The sequence below is a fragment of the Vipera berus genome (assembly GCF_964194415.1).
Source record: "Vipera berus genome assembly, chromosome: 1".
In the NCBI taxonomy this organism is placed as follows: Eukaryota; Metazoa; Chordata; class Lepidosauria; order Squamata; family Viperidae; genus Vipera; species Vipera berus.
Window position 1 is genome coordinate 191,787,161 of NC_138202.1, and position 20,162 is coordinate 191,807,322.

Below are 20,162 nucleotides of genomic sequence, written 5' to 3' on the forward strand. Positions count from 1 at the left end.
CGGGCAGAGTGCACAGGCCTCCCAACATGCCCTGGAGGCCCAGGCTCTCTCCCTGCCCTATCAGGGAGATAAATAACAAGAAAGCTGGCATTTGTTAGCATTTTTGCCAGATTAAACTGTGGTCCATTCTTCCAGCATGCCAAGGGATTTCCTCTCTCGATGGGAAATTCCTCAGCATGCTAGAAGAATGGAACTCAAATCTGGTAAAACACTAGAAAATGTCAGTATTCTGAAAGGCTCAAAATAGTATTCGTCTGATAGTATTTCCCTTCTGTAAGGGTGGAAACATTGGCATTCACTAGCATTTTCCCTTCCAGAGGTGAAAACACTAGCAAAAGCTAACATACTCACTAGTATTTTCCCCTCCAGAGGGGTGGAAACACTGGTATTTTCTAACTTTTTCCCCTCTGGAGGAGCAGAAATAATGATGTCCCTTCCAGAGGAGAAAACGCAAGCGAAAGCAAGCATTCTGAAAGGCTCAGAATGCTTGCGATTGACAGTTTTTCACTAGATTTGTGGTCTGTTCCTCTAGCACAAGGGACGCGGTGGCTCAGTGGGTTAGGACGATGAGCTTGGCGGGTCGAATCCCGAGTGCCGCGTAGCAGAGTGAGTGCCTGTTTACTCGTCCCAGCTTCTGCCAACCTAGCAGTTCGAAAGCATGTAAAAATGCAAGTAGAAAAATAGGGACCACTACGGTGGGAAGGTAACAGCGTTCCGTGCGCCTTTGGCGTCTAGTCATGCCGGCCACATGACCACGGAGACGTCCTCGGAGAAGCGCTGGCTCTTCGGCTTTGAAACGGAGATGTTGCCCTTTTTAGCATGTTTAATGTTGCATGTTCCATTAAAATTTTCTTATTTGAGTTGCCTTAAAGAAAAGTGTTTTCCATATAATTATATAAAAAACATTTTATTTAAGGATTAGTTGTACACCTAATAAGGGACGTGGTGGCTCAGTGGGTTAGGACGCTGAGCTTGTCGATCAGACAAGCCACATGCCGGCCACATGACCACGGAGACGTCCTTGGACAAGCGCTGGCTCTTCGGCTTTGAAACAGAGATGAGCACCGGCCCCTAGAGTTGGAAACGACTAGCACGCATGTGCGGGGGAACCTTTACCTTTACCTTTTACCCTCTAGCACATGTGAGGATTTCCTCTTCCTGTGTGGAGGGGAGGGGAAATACCTAAGCATTCTGGGGGAATAAATCTCAAATCCAAAGTCCCTTCTGTTTGCATTGATTTTCTGGACTTTCTTCCCCAATGGCTTTCTGAGTAAACTGGCAGAGGTGGTTTCAAATGGCGATCACATGATCGCCAGGCATTTGGTAACTGGCCATAAATGCAAACAGGCTGCAAATACCCAAAATGCGGTCATGTGACTGTGAGGGGTGCACATGGCAGGACATTTTACAACCGTCAAAAAATGCTTTGTGTCTGTAAAGCATTTGTTCCAAGGCTATTGTGACTGTGAACAGTCATTGAAAAACTAGTTATAAGTCAACAACTATCTTTACTCTTACCTTGACACAATACAAATTTATTTAGTGGGGCACGTTACGTTACGAAATAACAGATGCAAAAAACTGAACCATTAATAGCAATTTACACAGTAGGCAGATGTTCACAAACTTACTCTATGAATTTGCCCCAGTAACAGTACAATCTCCTCTTCCTGCTAGATCTTGTGGTCCTTTGCCAGTTACCCATGTTCAAAATCAGAGCACTTACATATCTTATTTTGCACTTTAATGAAGTAATTGCCTAGCAACTATACCAAGTAACCATATGCTGGACAGCTAACGAATGCCTTACTCACAATGGCCCTCTTTGGCCTTAACCATGCAAAGAAACTCAAAACAGGAAAAGAGAGGGATTCTACTATTACCAAAATTTACTTTTTATACAATGTTATAAAACCATCCAAATATAACATTTTTCACTTGATACAGTTCAGTGTAAATTTTTGAAAACATAAACACATTTTTTTAAAAAATTAATAATATCCAAGAATAGAAATTTAGGTTCAAGAATTAATATGGAACAAAAGGTGTGGATTGCTATATAGAAAGTTTCTTACCAAAATGGAGAAAGGGAGGGTAATTTCCTGACACGTAAGAAGGGAAACATGGCAAACAGGATAGGAAACAAAATCTGGAAAGAAAAGTCAAGGAGACGTATATCTAGAAAAGATTTTGAACAAAAAAAAAGTATCTTGCAGGAAAAATATGGCAGCATTATCTTCAATACATAATCAGGACATTTTTATTTTAGCAACATCCATTCAATTTCATTCAGGGGAAGAATCTATGCTATCTTTTAAAATATGCCAAATTGGTTCTGGGTGCATTTCTAACCACAATAGCTGTCTGGATCCATGACACTCTTTTTCCAGAAGTATTGATTCAGTTATCTCTGAATAAAGAGGTAGATGACAGGGTTTCTTGATTTCTACTTATCAAAGTATTACATACATCTTCTAAAAGCATATCAAAGCTTTTCTGCTAGCATATGGACTCTTGATTCCTCACAAATAGAAAATTTCATTAGGCAAACTGAAGTCCTGTCCCATAGTACTGAACAGATCTCCATGCATATACACAACATCAAAAGTTTACAGAAATGAAGAACTCAAGTGTAAGTATTTTTTACATTTATCTCAACTTTAAAAAGTTGGACTTAACTAAAATGAATGCAACAGTACTCTAGCATGGCTCATTTATAATTTATTAATTGGAATGCCTTGAAGACTGAATTAGTAGGGATCAAAAACAATATTAACAATACCAACAAAACGTTTACAAAAGTTACAAAGATATATTGTAGACTACAGAGCAAGGTTATATAACAGTTTAAGAATGAAAAGGAAATAGCATATTGTAATATGCAATGGGAAAATAGCAGGAAAGAAATGACTGAATGACATTTGATAGCAATCCATTATTAAAAACTATTCTATTGCATGACCCAAGCACTGATACCTCTACCCTGAGAATAATTAAAGTATTTAAATGTGGTATCTATATACTACCAACATTCTCATGTCCGTTTGCAACTTTGTAACCTTCAATTGGATGAAATTGGAGAATATATGGCAACAATTATTGAACCAAGGAACTGACATGGTCTAACTTACAGAATGCTGAGCCGTAACTCCTATGGAATTGAAATCTGGGAAAGTTGTGGCCGCTTCAGTGCCATAATACCAACGACAGTTCCCCAGAAACCCATAAGTTGTGTGGCACAAGGAAAGACTGTATTTCAACCCTGTGTTCCTCTGCCCCCTATGCCCAGTTGGCTGGTAGGAAGGCCCAACGAGTAAGTGGCTGTTTGGCTATGTTAAAAATAAGGCCAAAATTTGAAATCTCTTAACAGCGGTGGCAGAAAGGGAAGGACGAGGGATTGACTCTTGGATAGCTGCTGACAAGGTAGGACCAGCTGGAGATTTCCTCAAGCCTATATTCTGGAAAGAGGAAGGATGAGGGAGGAACTGATGTGCCTGCTGGTAAGGTAGGACTGGCTGGTGGGGGGGGGGCACTGGCATTGATTTATGAGCCCTCTTCCTCCCTGTAGGGAGGGGATCCTTGGGCACACACCAGAATGGGGAGCAGGGGTTAGGGTTAGGGTTCAGTTTATCTTGTGGTCTGCGACTTTGTTGGCTTCCCCTCCCCTCAGCAGTGGCAGGCAATTCATTGGATCAGCTGAGGAGGAAGAGGAGGCTTAACCGGAGCTCTCCTCAGGGTTGTGAGGTAAAGGGAAACTGTGCAAGCCTATATTGTATGTGGAAAGACTGACCCAATGGATCATGGGTTGTCTAGTATTCTTTATATATAAATGTTGTATGGGAATGAGGCCTGTTGCTCTATTCCTCTGAAACAGGAATCTTTCTCCAAAAAACATGCCTACCACATGTGCCGTGGCACATCTACAGGGAGTCCTCGACTCATGGCCATGATTGAGCCCAAAATTTATGTTACTAAGCATATTTGTCCCACTTTACGACCCTTCTTTACACTTGTTAAGTGAATCACTGCAGTTGTTAAGTTAGTAACATGGTTGTTAACTGAATCTGGTTCCCCCATTGACATTGTTTGTCAGAAGGTCACAAAAGATGATCACATGACCCAGGGACGCTGCAACCATCATAAATACGAGTCAGTTGCCAAGCATTTTAATTCCTATTGCGTGACTATGAAGATGCTGCAATGATCATAAGTGTGAAAAACGGTCATAAGTCACTTCTTTCAGTGCTATTGTAACTTTGAATGATCACTAAATCAACTGTTACAAGTTGAGGACTACCTGTACATTTCACCTTAAGCTCAGTTGGAAAGGACATTATTGGGGTTCAGAACGGAAGACAGCAATCCAGTCGGGTGTAGAGAAAGTCAGAAACCAGAAATATTTAGTGGAAAAAATTAATAAATATTTACACTACTGCTCTATCATGTCCTTTGTACATATTCAAATTCAATTAATATATGCATATATCAATATAAATATACCAAATATAAAATATAATATAAAAATTGGTATATATACCAAAATTATTCGTTTTTTCCAAATATTAAATCAGATTAAAAGTATACTGCAAATATGTACAAATCAAAAGGTATCAGCACTATTGCTAAAGTAGCAAAGGATGTGTGCCACTGACCCTACAGAATGCATGCACATAGCAGCAAATCCTTTAAAATGATATTCTAGTAATCTAAATGGCAGTTTTATAGGATTGTCTTGTAGAAAAATTGTTTCACTAGGACAAACTATATATGCAGTGCATGGGGGAGGGAGAGGGGGAAAGGAGGTTGGAAAAGCAATGTTTATAAACTGAGGAAAAAAAATCTATATCCCTATACCCATTTAGAAATATAAATGCACAGATATAGAAAGATATACTATGTACCACATCTCTTTAAGACAACTGATGATTTATTTATTTATTTATTCATTTACTGGAAGCTCTGTCTCATAAAGTGATGAAAGAAGTTGTTCGCATGATTCTCTACAAACCCTTTTTAAGCTTGTCCAGGCGAATAGGGTTTTTTGAATCCAACGATATACAAAGACAGCACTGTTGCTTACATCTCCCTGGATCGCTCTGGGAGATTCAGGTGACCTCTCTACACAAGCATCCTCAAGCAGGCTGACAGTCACTTGAACTGCAATGGTCAGAAATATCCCATAATTTCAACCCTACATGAAATACTCTATTGCTCTGGAAGTTAGGAGATTTTTAGTCCCCGTTCTTTACCCAACCAAGCATAAAAGGGATAGCTAGCTTTGATACATCAAGAACATTTGCATGCCCAAATAACAAATTGTATCCGTTATTGTATCCAATTATACTGGACAGTTCCCTTTTGTAATTTTAAAATTTCAACTATTTGATGCTTTTCTATTTGATTAAGTTGCTATAAATACTTCCATTTTTCTTTATTTCGTTTAAGGCATAAACTCTGATGGAATTTATGATTGATGAATAGCTGTGAATGTCCCTCCAACCTTTAGAGTCATTTGTTATGTTCAAATAAGTAAAGGCCTCTGAAAGAGCTCATTTCTTCCTGTCCTATTTTATGAACTTACAGATAGTCCTCAATTTATGACTCGTCATTTAGTGACCTTTCAAAGTTCTAATGTCCCTATTGGGGGGGGGGGGTACTCGTGGCCCGGATTTGAAATTCTGATGTTTGGGGGCCCTTCACAGTCATAGCTAAAACCTGGTATTTACTTCCAGTTTTCAGCAAAACTGTGCCCAAAGCAAACCATTGGTTCATTTAATGACATTATTTGCTTTACAACTGCAACATTCACTTTACAACTGCCACAAAAAAGGTCATAAAATTGGGTTGATTATATGACCAATCTGCTTTACAACCACCCCAAAGTTACAACCATGATGGGCAGGTTCGAAGACTAACTGTAATTCAAAGGCCACCTGTAATTGGACATGAAATATGGACCTCTACATTAAAATGGGTTACGCTATTTCTGACTGTTTGAAGGGAGAACATCTGAAACCGAAAACCCTTTTCTACTGGCCCATGGTGACGCAAGTGTCTCCAGAATTTGAAAAGGAATTGTATATGGTCTTTCCAGTTGTGCATGCCAGAATTCTAAAAGCTCTTCCTATTAATATGCAAGAATATAACTCAAAAAGGGGGGGGGAGTATATTTGTGTGTGATGTACTTGTGTGACCTCCTTGACCAAATTTGGGTACATTCTGTTCTTGCAGAAAAATCAGTATGTTGCTTGATTGTCTAATGATCACACCAAGTGTTTCTGAGACCTGCCTGATTTACAATTACAGATAAAATGCTGAAGTATAACGGAAATTATCTTTAAAAATAAGACATGTTAATTGTAATTAAAGAACATACATCCCTCATCCTGATCACTAAGGCTCAAAAGCTATTTCCTCAGATATAACAGACAAATGAAAATATCAAAAGGCCCCAAGCGAAAAAGAATCTACAACAGTGATTGTAAAGAAACCAGGCTTACGCTAGTATATAGTAACTATGAAAGAAGCTTTGTAATTTGCTTCGGTATTCTGATTTTGCTTTGCTTCTGTTTGTTTCTCAGATACCAATTTATTCTGCTCATTTCTGCAGACCCTGATATTAGCACAAATTATTGTAATACAAAACCTGTGAATTATTTTAAAAAACCATAAGATATTGTAAATTATTCCTGATAAATTTTATATGTATTGAACTTTAACAAAATAGATGCTTGATACCTTCTTTTGAAGCATAATAAAATAACAGGAGAATGAGTTCTATAATGTGAAAGAGCTTATGCTAAGGATTCTCTTTTTTTTAAAAAAAAAAAAGCATTATATGTAAACATTATTTTTTCCATTATCAGTTTGAAATTTGTAACGGGCATAAGCATTCTCAACAATATACAGTGCACCTCATTTCAGCTTTCCAAGTATTGGAATAAATAAATAAATTAATAAACAAACACATTGTTGCCTTGGTGGAGCAGTGGGCTAATGCCTCCTTAAGTAACACCAGCTGCCTGCAATTAGTGCAGGTTCGAGTCCCACCAGGCTCAAGGTTGACTCAGCCTTCCATCCTTCCGAGGTAGGTAAAATGAGGACCCAGATTGTTGGGGGCAATTAAGCTGACTTTGTAATAATGCCGCTTGGGGTGTGTGTGTGAAAGCCCTAATAAGCAGGCATATACATAGAATGAAGGCTACTGCTAAGCTTGTAAGCCGCCCTGAGTCTTCGGAGAAGGGCGGGATATAAATGGAATTAAAATAAAAATAAATAAATTCCAGAAACCTGTAGAGTCTATTTCAATAACTGCTTTTAACTAGTTCCAGAAATCTGAGGTAGGGAAAATCTTCCAGTATTTTTAAAAATTAATATTTATTATGCCATAAGCAAGACATAGACCACATTTGGAGTTGGTGGACACATCTAGAATTTTGAATGGTCAGAAATATCTGCCATCAAGAATGGAAGCAATGGCAGATAGAAGATTTCATTTATCGGAAGGCAAACTTCAGGGTACTCTTTTCAAAGCAAGAGAGTATGTCTCCAGGTAATGCACCATGATGCAACCATCCATTATTTCCATTTTCTAACAATGCCTAAAGGATCCTAAAAGGTACTCACAAGCATTCTTAGGATTAAAGAATAATGCTAAAGGTAAGTACTCTGCTTTGCTGCAAGACAGCTTCCTCTTTAAATTTCCCACTAAAAGTAGAGAAAAAAGTATGAAGGGATTCTGAGGGCCATTAAGGAAAATAGTTTCAGATAACTGATACCTATAGGTCCTCTGCTACCAAGCCTTACCACAGAGCTTTCCTACAACAGAATCCACCGATAATAAAGTATTCCTAGCTGAAGATGTTGTTTATTCTTTGTTGTGGCTTATTCTAATACTGTGAAGCAGAAAATTGAGATTCATTATGTACACATTTCAAACTTACCTATTTCTTTCAAGTTCCGTAGTGCAGCTGAGTCTACCTCTACTGATTTTGATTTCAATGGTAACTGTTCAGAGTCTATCTTTGGTTTCACGGCTGGCTCAATTTCAGACTTTGGCCTCCAGGATGCAATTTCCCCATTTATCCTATGTTCAAAAGTTAAGTGATTTTATCAGCAATTAAGGTAAAATAAAACACACATAACAAAAACTTTACATATACTTTTACAAAAATTACATGCGTTCTTCAAGAATCCAGTTCCCTCAAATTGTGGGCTGAGATATAGGCAGAGATGCACAGAATTTTTGCTCCCTTCTTAAATGCAGGTTCCCTCCTTCAGTTCTCTTTTATCTGTTACTACAACTCATGATTTGCACACTCAGCAATCTATAGTTTCAACATACACTTGGGAATTGAAGTAAGGACATTATCTTTCACTACTCCACGTGTCCGAGCAAATAATAATAAGGAAAACAAATTGAGATGGGAGAAACAAGTGTGAATGTAAAAACCTACAGCATGTTCTCCCAATCTTAAAAGCATCCTTTGGAAGGACGGGGTTATAAAAGGTAAATAAGGATGTCATAATACTTTGCAATATAGTTACAAAGAATTTCAAGCACAAAATAAGATACTTACTTAGAAACTGGTGGTTGCAAAACTGTCTTATCTGGCCATTTTGAAAGCAACACCCCAGCTTTTAATAGGCTGTTAGTCTTGTTTGGAGGGACAGGCTTTTTTGGTGGTACTCGGGGAGCCACTGATTTAGATGTCTTCTGATCCAACACTGGTTTTTCATCTGAAACAGAGCGAGTGAATAACATTTACCATTAAAAAATGCAGAAATAATTTATAAAAGTTTCTTGCATGGACATAGGCAGTTCTGGACAAATACCCCAATTTGCATTCTGGAAGCAATTTCAAATAAGACTAAGACAAAAACAGCGCACAGTTGAATCAAAACCAAGAAATCTTCCTTCCTTCCTTTAGTTTAGTTTCTCAGGTTCATACATTTGCAACGGACTCTTTTTAAACGGATACAAGTGGAATCCAGCATGTTATTCATAAACTCTGTAAAATGTTGAATTCCCTGGGCCACAGGATTCATGAGCAAAGTTTTTTTGCAGAAAAACATGAATTTATATTCTTTAGAATGTATGAGAGCCAGTCTGATCTAATGGTTAAGGCACCAGGAAGATGTGAATTCTAATCCTATCTTTGGCATGAAAGCTGTCTGAGTGGCTTTGGGCCAGTCACTCTCTCCCAGCTCAACCAACATCATAGGCTTGTTATGGGGGAGAATAGGAGGAGCAGGGAATATTAGGTATATTCACCATCTTCAGCTATTTATAAAAATAATAAAAATAGGGGGAAAACTCTAACAAATCTATTTTGGATGGAGTTTAAATTTCATTTTACTGCCAACAACATGAATTTTACATAGCATCTACATCTCTTGTCTGCTTCACAAAAACTAGCTATTTTTAATCTACATATTTTAATTTAATTTAATTTAATAATATTTCTATACCGCCCTTCTCCCGAAGGACTCAGGGCGGTGAACAGGGCAAGAATAAAAATACAGAATTACAAAAGTTAAAAAATACATATGCCTGTAATATTACACTGAATGGTATTTATAGTTAGTGCTTGCTACTTCAGGGATACACATTGTAGAATTTGTAAAATTCTACAAATATGATTTAGCTCTTTTCTAATCACCTGAATCATATGCATATATTCATACTAAAGTTGCTTTGTTTTAAACTACAGTCCTGAAAATTTATGTTTTTAGTATCATCTTACCTTTTTCTTCGTTCCTGAGATGAGGAAACTTCTTCTCCACAGGTAGAAGATCAGCCTTAGAACCTGCAGATAGAGCCAATGTTTAAAAATCACACTGCTTTAGTAGAGAAATTACTGTATAATTAATAACTAAAATGTATTTTACATCTATCAAATATGTGGCAGAAATAGAAATCTATTTAGAAGTGCTGACCAGCATAGGAATGTTAGTCTTTAAAAACAAGAATTGTTTCATGGCGTAGCTTTTTAAAACTTACACAACTGAATATATCATTAAAAAGATATAGGGAAAAAAGTTACACACTATTACAAGGAAGTACCATATGTTCAGTATTGTCTCATTTCTATTTATAGAAGTCATGAATTTATAAATAAATAATTGTATAAATAGGTCATAATTAATGAGTCTGAACAGTGCACAATTTGATTGTGATTTATAAAATGATACTAGGCTGCATTTAGTGTGAACCAAAATTAGGTAGTACAAGGCTAGTGCACCTACACTTGTGACTAGCACGTGAGCTGCTACCACTAAGATTACAGATGTGAATCTTTGGCTGTGAAAAATAGAGAAGAGGAAGTTTTCTACTCAGAAAAGAAAACGCTCATTTTGAAGAACTACAGCAGAATACAACAGATACCATGTATTCTTTGGGAACGGGTTTATCCTCTTTTACGGTTATATGGTATTTCATTAATAAACATATAAAAATATATTTAGAATTTTTGTCAATTTCTGTTGAACTGGAACCAATTACCTTATTTTCCATGCAACTATTACTTTGAATACTGTAGTGGAATCCCATTTCATGGGCTTTGTTAACTGCACTAATCGAGACCTAAGTATCTGTATGTATAGCAGAAAATGATGGCTTACAAGATGCCACATCATTGTTTCCAATAATAAAAACTGTCTATGTTTCAAGACACTTTGGGTACGAATGGATTTCATCTGATAGGCAACATGTTAGAAAGCAATAATTCTGATTGAGATTATTTTTTTCACTCAGAATATATTAATAATTTCCAATCAACTACACTCTCTTTTGCAATTATGGTCTAATAAAAGCCTATCAGACATACCTTGACCTTTTGCAGGAGGTGGTGGTTTCTTTGGCTTCTGCAAAGAGGACAAAACATAAATAACTAATATTCATGCCAAGTATTTTCCTGAATTAAGACCCAGAAGACCACAGGTATTCTCAATAACTCCATTGTACTGTCTATAGGGTTACTGGTGCAAGGATTACAAATAGCTGTTTAGGCAGTCCAAAGTTTTTGAAAATGATCAGAAAAATGATTCCTGGGAAAGCAGAGGAGGCAGAGAATAAACAACTAGTTCTCTTTCTCCTCTATTTTATTTGCTTATCTATCAAAATTGTATGCCATCCATCTTGCCAAAGGAGACTCTTCTTTCTCAGAAATCTCTCATTCTACATAAGCAGAAGTTTTATTACTAACCACTTAGAAATAAGAGAGTATCTGTGAAGGTAAGATTAATGTACAGGTGACTACTGTTAGCTACACTTCTCCAGAAAAAGGTGCAACTGACATAGAAGGCTAATTGAAAAAATTTGTAGGCATCCAGGAACAAAACAACAATGAACCCAATTTTTCAGGTTCACTGAATTGTATCTACAATAACAACTAGAGACATGACTGAATTTAAAAAATAAAACAAAACTTCTAACACAACATTCAGAACATTTCCTGGGCCTTGTCTACAATTTGCTGGTGAAATACAATTAAGAAATTGAGCAAGTTAGACTGATCAAAAGAGCAAGAATTTGAAGACAACATTTTGCCCTTAGCGATTCTTCTTTTTTTTTAATCTACAGTCTGACATTATCACGGCCATTTCACCTCTAACTTCAAATTGCTTTTAAACCCTTAACTAGTATTATACTTGATACCAGATCCTGGATGAGATTACCCTGAACTTCTCTGATTTGATTATTTTTCATTTATTCCTTATTCCTACTCTACCACCTGTCTCTGAGGTACCTGTCAAAATTTGCTCAGGGATCTGTTCTGTAAGTTTGTTAAAGTCATTTATAGAATTCCAAGTATACAATGTGTATTATAACACCTTTCCCAAATGCTCCTCGTCACTACTTGTTTTTTACATATGTACATTATTCTGTATGCTTTAGAAAGATTTCCGTAATCCCCAGTCACCACACCTTCTGATAACCCAAACACACAGTTCAAGAGTAACACATAGCCAGGAAGAAAAATTAAATTATTATGAGTTTAATTTTGCTGAGGGCTTTAAGGATTTTAAAGATCCAAGCCAGGATCTTTTTTTGAATTAAAAATATTTCAGAGCCAAAAATGAAAATACTAACATTACATTACATACATTACATGCATCACTTTGGGTTCACATTTCCAAAAGAAGCTTCAGAGTGATGGGAGTGCAAATGAGGCATTTGTCTGCATGACCTTAAAGCAGTGCAGAGCCTTTGTTTTAAGATGCTGAAGGGAGAGGTTGCATCCATGGCCCTGCATATTTTGAAGCACTTTTTGGAGATTGAACTTGAAGTGCTGAACAGTTCTAGTAAGTGTTTGTCTCAATCCCATTTTCCAAGATCACTTCATTGCTCTTCATAACAGATCTATGAGAAAGGTTAGGCCACATGATAATGACTGGACCAATGTCACCCAAATAAGATTTCTCCAAAGAGCTCCATTTTTATGGCAATGTTATATTAACAGAACAATTGCAAGGCCAAAAAAATTAAATGAGGAAAATGGAATGTTGAATTATGGAAAAAAAATCTGGGACAGCATATTTATGGATCTATAAAACAAACTACTTGGTTATTAAATCAGCTTTTTAAAGAAGAGCTATAACTTTTTTTAAAAACTGCAATAAGTACTTACAGGGAAATCTTTATCAGATTCATGAATCTGAACTGCAAAGTTATCTGGAAAAACTCCTTCTTTACCATTAAGAAAGCCTCTCCACCATCCTTCCTCCCCAGTGTCCTAAAACAAAATTACTAAATGTATATTCATTTTACACAACATATAAATTTTCAGACTTCATCATCTGCCCACCCAGTTTACATTAAGTTGCAGTTTTTTAGAAATTGAGTCACATATTGCAGTAAGCCATTACATGTGTGCTAGTTTTCAAGACTTAATATGGGTCATGCACATGATCACTGAATAAACAAGAATTTGCTCTTGGACCATAAACCAGCTTGGAACATGGTTTGATGTTAGCTTATTGGCTGAAAATGTTACTTTGCAAGAAGTGCAAATGATTATGCATACTTTGTACTTCCTGGTTTCATTTTTTTTTGCCATAAGCATATCCTTGCAGAAATACAATCTAAAACCTATGCATAGAATGAAGGGATAAACAAGGAATAGGTGAAATACACAATGAACAGTTTTGCCTGCCTACAAATCTAAGGCCTGATACGTGTTGGTTTCTTTGCTTTTGACTTGAGTGATGTGTGAATCCAACATGGCTTAGTCAAAAACCATGATTTAAAACTACCCTCTTTTTATTGGTATGCTTAGCTATAAAATGTTCATCACAGATGTGTTAAATATTATGTTGGAAGGTATCTCGTGATAATTAATGCCAAGCCAATGCTTTATTCTGTTAAGTAACTTTCTGTTACTTGATCTTTTCCTTCTCAAATGTTAAAACGAAACAGCTGACCAAAAATTTCCTTTGATAACCATTTCTAATTCAGTAAAGGATCGTGTTGGAACTCTTTCAATATGTGTAGAATCATGAGTTAGAAGAGATCTCAAAGGTCATGTAGTCAAATCTCCTGCTCAGCATAGAACTGCTAAAACAATTTGGCGAGATGGCTATCCAGCCTGTATGAAGACTCCATTGAACATATCATACCACTTCATGAGGTAATATGTGTACACATGCTGTATAACTACGTACGTTTATATGCACATATAGATAGCCCTTGTTTAAGAACTGTCCACAGTTATGACAGCAATGAAAAGGTATTAATGTTCACATTTATGACCGCTGCAGGTCTGTAAAGCAAAGGAAAGTGCACTTTCACTTAGTGACTGCTTTGCTTAACTGCGTTGTCAGTCCCAGTTGTGATTACTAAACAAGCATTACCTGTAATGCCCTAGCTTTTCAAACATTCTTTCAGCTCAACTCTTGTTATTGAGTGTAACTATATTACCAGTGTGGGATATAGTGGAAACTTTCTAGAGAAGCTGACATATGAGAGGGAATGAAATGTGTGTAAGTAATAAACAATATTGGTGTGAGGATTCAGCCTTGCTTTACTCCTGATTTTGTTGATGTTGCTTCAGTGAGCAATCTACATAAATCTATTTCATTCAGGTAAATATAACCGAAGAGAATTGCTGCAAAAGATACAGCAGATTGTTATCTATGCTAGTTAACTAATTTCATCAATAACCTACTTCTATTGAGTCAAATATGCAGACAAATTTGTAATTGCTACATTCAAAGGTTTTGTAGTACTGCTCTCATATGTAGAAGATAAAAAGAAAACCTGACAATTGTCAAACATGCTCTGACCCTTCCTGAAATCTACTTGTTCATTATAAATAATCTTGTTAATCTCCACCCCGTCTTCCAGTTTGTCTAATACTGTCTTGACATAAAATTTAACAGGAATATTTAAAAGGCTGATTGGTCACTAATTCTTGGGATTTTCCTTGCTTCTTTTTTATGATATAAGTGTTAATATATCTAGGCTACAGCCCTCTAGATAGGTTCTGGCCACAGAAAATATGCTTTATGACCTGTACTCAAAATTACAACCATTGCACTACTTCTATGGTCACATGATCACAATGCTGGCACTTACGACCAGTTGCAACATCATGCAGTCATGTGATCATGATCTACAACCTTTTTTTGCTAGTTTCTGGCAAAAAACAGCAAAAGTCCATTAGGGAAGCTGGATTCACTTAATGACCATGGTAAACATGGACATAAAATTGGATCCAATCATGTCATAACTCATTTTTATGACCACCATGACTTACAAGAGAAATTCTGGACCCAACTGAGGTTGTAAGTCAAGGACAGATATTTAAATATAAATAACTTACCTTATTTATTATTTGGATAATATCCCCTTCTTTAAAATTAAGTTCATCCTCATGAGTACCTTCATAGGCAAACAAGGTTTTGCAGTATTCTTTAGCTTAAAGGAAGGAAGGAAATTTGTGAATACTGAGCACATTCCAATGGTTGTTGCTTGAATACAAACATCTAAATTTTATAATAAGTAATTAATAGGGAGATCAGGTGTCACTTAAAGTGGAATGTTTATTAAATCTGAATGGGATCTTGCACATGCATATGTGAATTGAATGTTGTGCATATGTATTTTATGGATTTTATGCATGCATATTTTACACATGCACAAAATCACTTATAGGATTATGGTAATACATATACAGATATGAATCACAGAAAGATTCTGTTCATTGTATTCACAGTCCACTAAACCAAGATTACTTCAGTCCAAGGTTTACTATAGTTTATGTATTTAATCTGTATTGCTTTACCATGACATATGGCACATTGCTATTAATAATTTAAAAGCTATGCTAGTAAAGGATACAGAATCACTCCACAAAATCATTAGGATGGGACAGGAAGATTATGTATTTGACCTTACCCTTGTTATGAGCAATTGAAATAAGACAAGGAATTGGCTGAGGAATAATAGCATCTAAGTTATTGAAATGATTTACTGAAGTCCTCAGTTCAGAAAAGGGAAAATCTAACATTCTACTAGATAAACCAAGATTTATAATGGAAAATTATGATTATGTTTTTACTACATGAACTATCTGACAAGTTGCTTTGATGCCTTGTCATGCTTAAGGTATTCTAGCTGTGAAGGTAGGATTCTAGCAGTGTGGCAGGATTACACTACTCAAACTCAGTGAAGTCAAATGGAAATTACTATTAGGATATATATTCCTCGCCCAGGTTGTGAGAATATTTTCTTCAAAAAGCCAGGAATAAATTATCTGCCTTTTGACAAATAGCTTTTTTTTAATCAAATAGTTTATATTTAAAGATTTTAAAATTAAAATAAAGTAGATATAAAATCATACGTTTTTGTTTGCTTTCCGTTTCTATTTTTGCTATTTCTGTTGCCATTTCTGATTTTGTTGTGCCAGGTAGTGAGGTTACTTTTGGTCCAGATGGAAGATTAGGTAATGGCTACAGAACATGGAGATAAAAACAAGAATTAGGCAATTGCCAAATGTATTTTAATTTGTGATCTCTGAATCAGCTCAGAAGAATAAATTGTAAGTTATAAATCTTACAGAAGAAGAAGTTAATAAAAGATTTATTTTCAATGCATTTAAATGCAATGAAATATATACTGCTTCTAAATGAAAATATTATCAATCTATTAGAAAGACTAATAATAGGCTGCAAGTCAAAGTATATTTTATTTAGGTAAAGATAAAGGTTCCCCACACATGCGTGCTAGTCGTTTCCAACTCTAGGGGCCGGTGCTCATCTCCGTTTCAAAGCCGAAGAGCCAGCGCTTGTCCGAGGACGTCTCCGTGGTCATGTGGCCGGCATGACTAGACGCCAAAGTCGCACGGAACACTGTTACCTTCCCACCGTAGTGGTCCGTATTTTTCTACTTGCATGTTTACATGCTTTTGAACTGCTAGGTTGGCAAAAGCTGGGATGAGTAACAGGCGCTCACTCTGTTACGTGGCACTCGGGATTCGACCCACCAAACTGCCGACCTTCCGATAGACAAGCTCAGCATCCTAACCCACTGAGCCACTGCGTCCCTTATATTTTATTTAGATATAATCTATTTTCTGAGCCAGCCTTCAGATTTCTGTGGATATCAGCTCATCTTCTCCAAATTTAGCACATTAACATGTTTCATCTTTATTAGCATTCCATGTTTTGTCATTAGATGTTATTAATGGGTATTAAAGTTTCAACACTACTGGAATAACAACAGCTTCATCTAATGACAGATGGCAACATTAAATATAAGAAATCATACAAAACAGACAAGGCAGGACAAACCTTTGAATAACTGGAAGGATATTACACACAGCAATAAAACAAAACTCTACTACCTGCAAAAGATTTCTAAAGTCTGTTTTGCAAATATTTTTATACAATTATACAATTACTCCTGCCAAAATATATATACAAACATGTAGGTGTAAAGTGGTTATATATAATAAATCCCAATAATACACACAAAGACTTAACATATTTTAAAAAATAAAGAGATTACATATAAGAAGAAAGTATAGAACAAATGGTAGATATGTCTATACATGGTTGGCCATAATGTTTAAAAAGTTCAAGTATCCTTTAAAAATTAGCTTGGCTTGTGATAAAAGTTACAACTACAACATAACTTTTCCCCAAATGGATTTTGAGCAATGGAAGCACAACTACACAAGGGCTATTTTTCCTGGGATGTAGAAGCAAAAAGCCTTTACATACTTTTATTATCAGCTGACCCAATGATGCAATTAAGTCCATCATTTACAGAACAGCAATCTGTACTGCTTGATGTACCCAACAAATAGTCAGACTAAGCGAGTGCTTTCACATTTCTCCTTCAAATTTTGAAAAATCTAGTCATCCTATGGAAGATTCCCACCCATCCCCTGCCATTTCTACTGCCATGCTCATGTACTATTTTACTGGTATAGACATGAAAAGGCATTTGGAAGCTTTTGCTTCTTTTTAATGACTTATCCATCCAATTTGCCTGACTCCCAATGAGTTCTTTGCTGCAGCTTGCCCTACTCTTGAAACCCCATAATCTCTTTTCAAGTATGATAGTTTTCAAATGATAATTTATGCAGGATTTTTTACTGTAGCCCACCTTTAACTAAGAGGGAAAAGTAGGTATACAGCGATCTCTCACTTTATTCCTTAGCAACTTGAAAGGCGGTTTGGGCTAAGAGTGATTGTGACAAAGTTAGTGAGCTTTTGTGGCTAAGGATGGACTAGAACATGTTTTCCCACTCCTGGTCAAACAGACCATACTGGCTCTCAAATTTTCCCAAATTATACCTAAGAATAGAATTTGAAAGATCTGGAGAATACAGTAAACTGCTTAATGTAAAAAGGTATCAATGAGATGGTGCATTGCACCCATTACTGCAGAATAATGTTACTGTGAAACTTAAGAAGAGGCAGAATAAACTTCGTCAAAAAACAAAACAACTTTGTTTTTACAAGTGCACAAGGTACCAAACTTTTTATCACAACATATATAATTGCTCCATTTTGAAACATGTATCATTTAGGCCCATTACCTTATCTTGCTTTTTTTCTTCTGAATCATTACTAGACAATCTCGGCTTAAGTTTTACTGAGCCTTCTTTGAAAATATCTCCAAACCCAACTCCTCTGATTTTCTTTGGTTGTGCTATTTGTGGAGATTCGCTACCATTCCCTGGTGAGGTTGCAGGAGACTGTGGTCCATGAAAAACAGATTCTAAAAATGGAAAAACTAGGTTAGCACTTAATTTAAACTGGACCCCCCTAAGTATGTGTTAGCACTGGGATTTTCAATGCAGGATCTCTGTAAATTCTATAGGAATATTAGTTCCATTTACACTCTGTCCTTAATAATATGTACATTCCAAAAAGAGTCAGAGGATTTAATAATAATAGTAAAGTTGGAAGTGACCTTGGAGGTCATCTAGTCCAACCCCCTGCTCAGGCAGGAAACCCTATACCATTTCAGACAAATGGCTGCCCAGTCTCTTCTTAAAAACCTCCAGTGTTGGAGCATTCACAGCTTCTGGAGCCAGGTTGTTCCACTGGTTAATTGTTCTGTCAGGAAGTTTCTCCTTAGTTCTATGCAAATAATCTTCTAGAAGATTCAAAACCTTTCATTACTTATTTTGGGTCCCTTCAAGTGAGTTTTAACTCCTGATGACTACCTGGACATTTCCCTGCAGTTTTCTTGGCAAGGTTTTCAGAAGGGTTTGCCATTGTCTGCTTCCTAGGGCTCAAATGTTAGTGACTGGCCCAAGGTCATCCAGATCGCTTCATGCCTAAAACAGGACTAGAACTCAAAGTCTCCCAGTTTCTAGCCCAGAGCATTAACCACTATTGGTCTCATTTTGGTAGTTTATGTTATACTTTATTATAGAGACTCTTTGTTATGTTGATGTTTTAGCTCAACCATTTGTGTTGTATACAGTAGTCCTCAAGTTACGATGGCAATACGGACTGGGATTGTTTTGTTAAATGATGTGGTTGTAAAGCACATCACTTAGTGGCAATCCTGGCAGTGCCAGTTGTCATTGTAACCCCAAGAAGTGCAGGTTGTTAAATGGGGAGCAGGTATGGAGGCAAGGAAGACCCAGTGCAGGCCATGCACAATCACAGGGAGGTAAGAAAGTGCAGCACTGTGCAAATGCAGGGAGGACAAAGAAAGCAGGGTGTGCCACCATGCGAGCGTAGGGAGGCTGGGAAAAATACAGGGAGGCTGGGGGAAGCAGGATGATTGGTGAGGGCACAGGGGCCAGGGGAACCTACCAGAATGACATGTGACCTTCTCTACCAGCTGTCCCATTGACTTTGCTTGTGGGAAGCGAGTTGGTAGGTGGTGTAATGGCCGGAAGGTGGTGCAATGGCTAGAACTTCAAGGACCAGTTGTAAGCAGGGCTTTTTTTCTCATAGAATGCTCAGAACGGAGTTCCGGCACCTTTTTTGGATGGAACCTTGTAGGGTACTGTAGGCAAGGCAGGTTGTATGACGTGTGAGTTCTGGCACCTTTTTCTTTTACAAAAAAAGCACTGGTTGTAAGTAACACTCATTCAGCTTCATTGCAATTTCAAATGGTCACTGAACAAGTGATCAGTAAGTGCGGACTGCCTGGATTTTTAAATTTGGCTGGTCACTGACCCAAATAAACATTGGGTCATGTGGATAAAATGTGCTTTAGGAAACATCTCTTGTTTTCTGCCAGGCTCCCAGACTATTGTAACATTATTGAACCTCCCAGGGGAAGCAGCCTCCAGAAGTTTGAAGCCAAAGCTTCCACAAGGCATAAATATGAAAAACTATTCTGAAACAATCAGGGGTGTTTTCACAAGGATGTTCTTGATCTCAACTCTGTCTCAGATCTAACGTTCAGGTTCCATTACATGGTGTTTTTATGGCTGTTACCCCAGAGCAAGGGAGGAAGGAAGGAAAGAAGGAAGAAATTGAGAAAACTTAAAAAATAAGTTTTTAATTTATTTTAAAAATCACAGTATAAATCCATAAAATTGTTATCAACAGGAACCATTCTCCCTATTACTTGTGTAAAGAAATGAAACACTAAAATGAGGTGAACAGATAATGATGACAGGAAGAGAAAACTTCACCATAACTTGTATTTTTCTACTCTTTGGTTGAACATGCTTTCAATC

General features: G+C 36.9%; 1 protein-coding gene across 2 annotated transcripts in view; it reads right to left on the bottom strand.

Annotated features, from left to right (window-relative positions):
- CD2AP (CD2 associated protein) overlaps window positions 1-20,162 on the bottom strand; it is a 96,795-nt gene that overhangs the window by 35,133 nt on the left and 41,500 nt on the right. For both annotated transcript variants that reach the window (XR_014028795.1, XM_081346732.1), the window contains exons 6-13: window positions 18,051-18,232; window positions 15,846-15,954; window positions 14,826-14,920; window positions 12,633-12,737; window positions 10,830-10,866; window positions 9,747-9,809; window positions 8,580-8,739; window positions 7,944-8,086 (exon numbers count right to left, since the gene is read on the bottom strand). Coding sequence is in view for 1 of the 2 variants with exons in the window: in XM_081346732.1 (XP_081202858.1) it covers window positions 7,944-8,086; window positions 8,580-8,739; window positions 9,747-9,809; window positions 10,830-10,866; window positions 12,633-12,737; window positions 14,826-14,920; window positions 15,846-15,954; window positions 18,051-18,232 (894 nt within the window). In the remaining variant the exon portion in view is untranslated. The remainder of the gene's footprint in view (window positions 1-7,943; window positions 8,087-8,579; window positions 8,740-9,746; window positions 9,810-10,829; window positions 10,867-12,632; window positions 12,738-14,825; window positions 14,921-15,845; window positions 15,955-18,050; window positions 18,233-20,162) is intronic.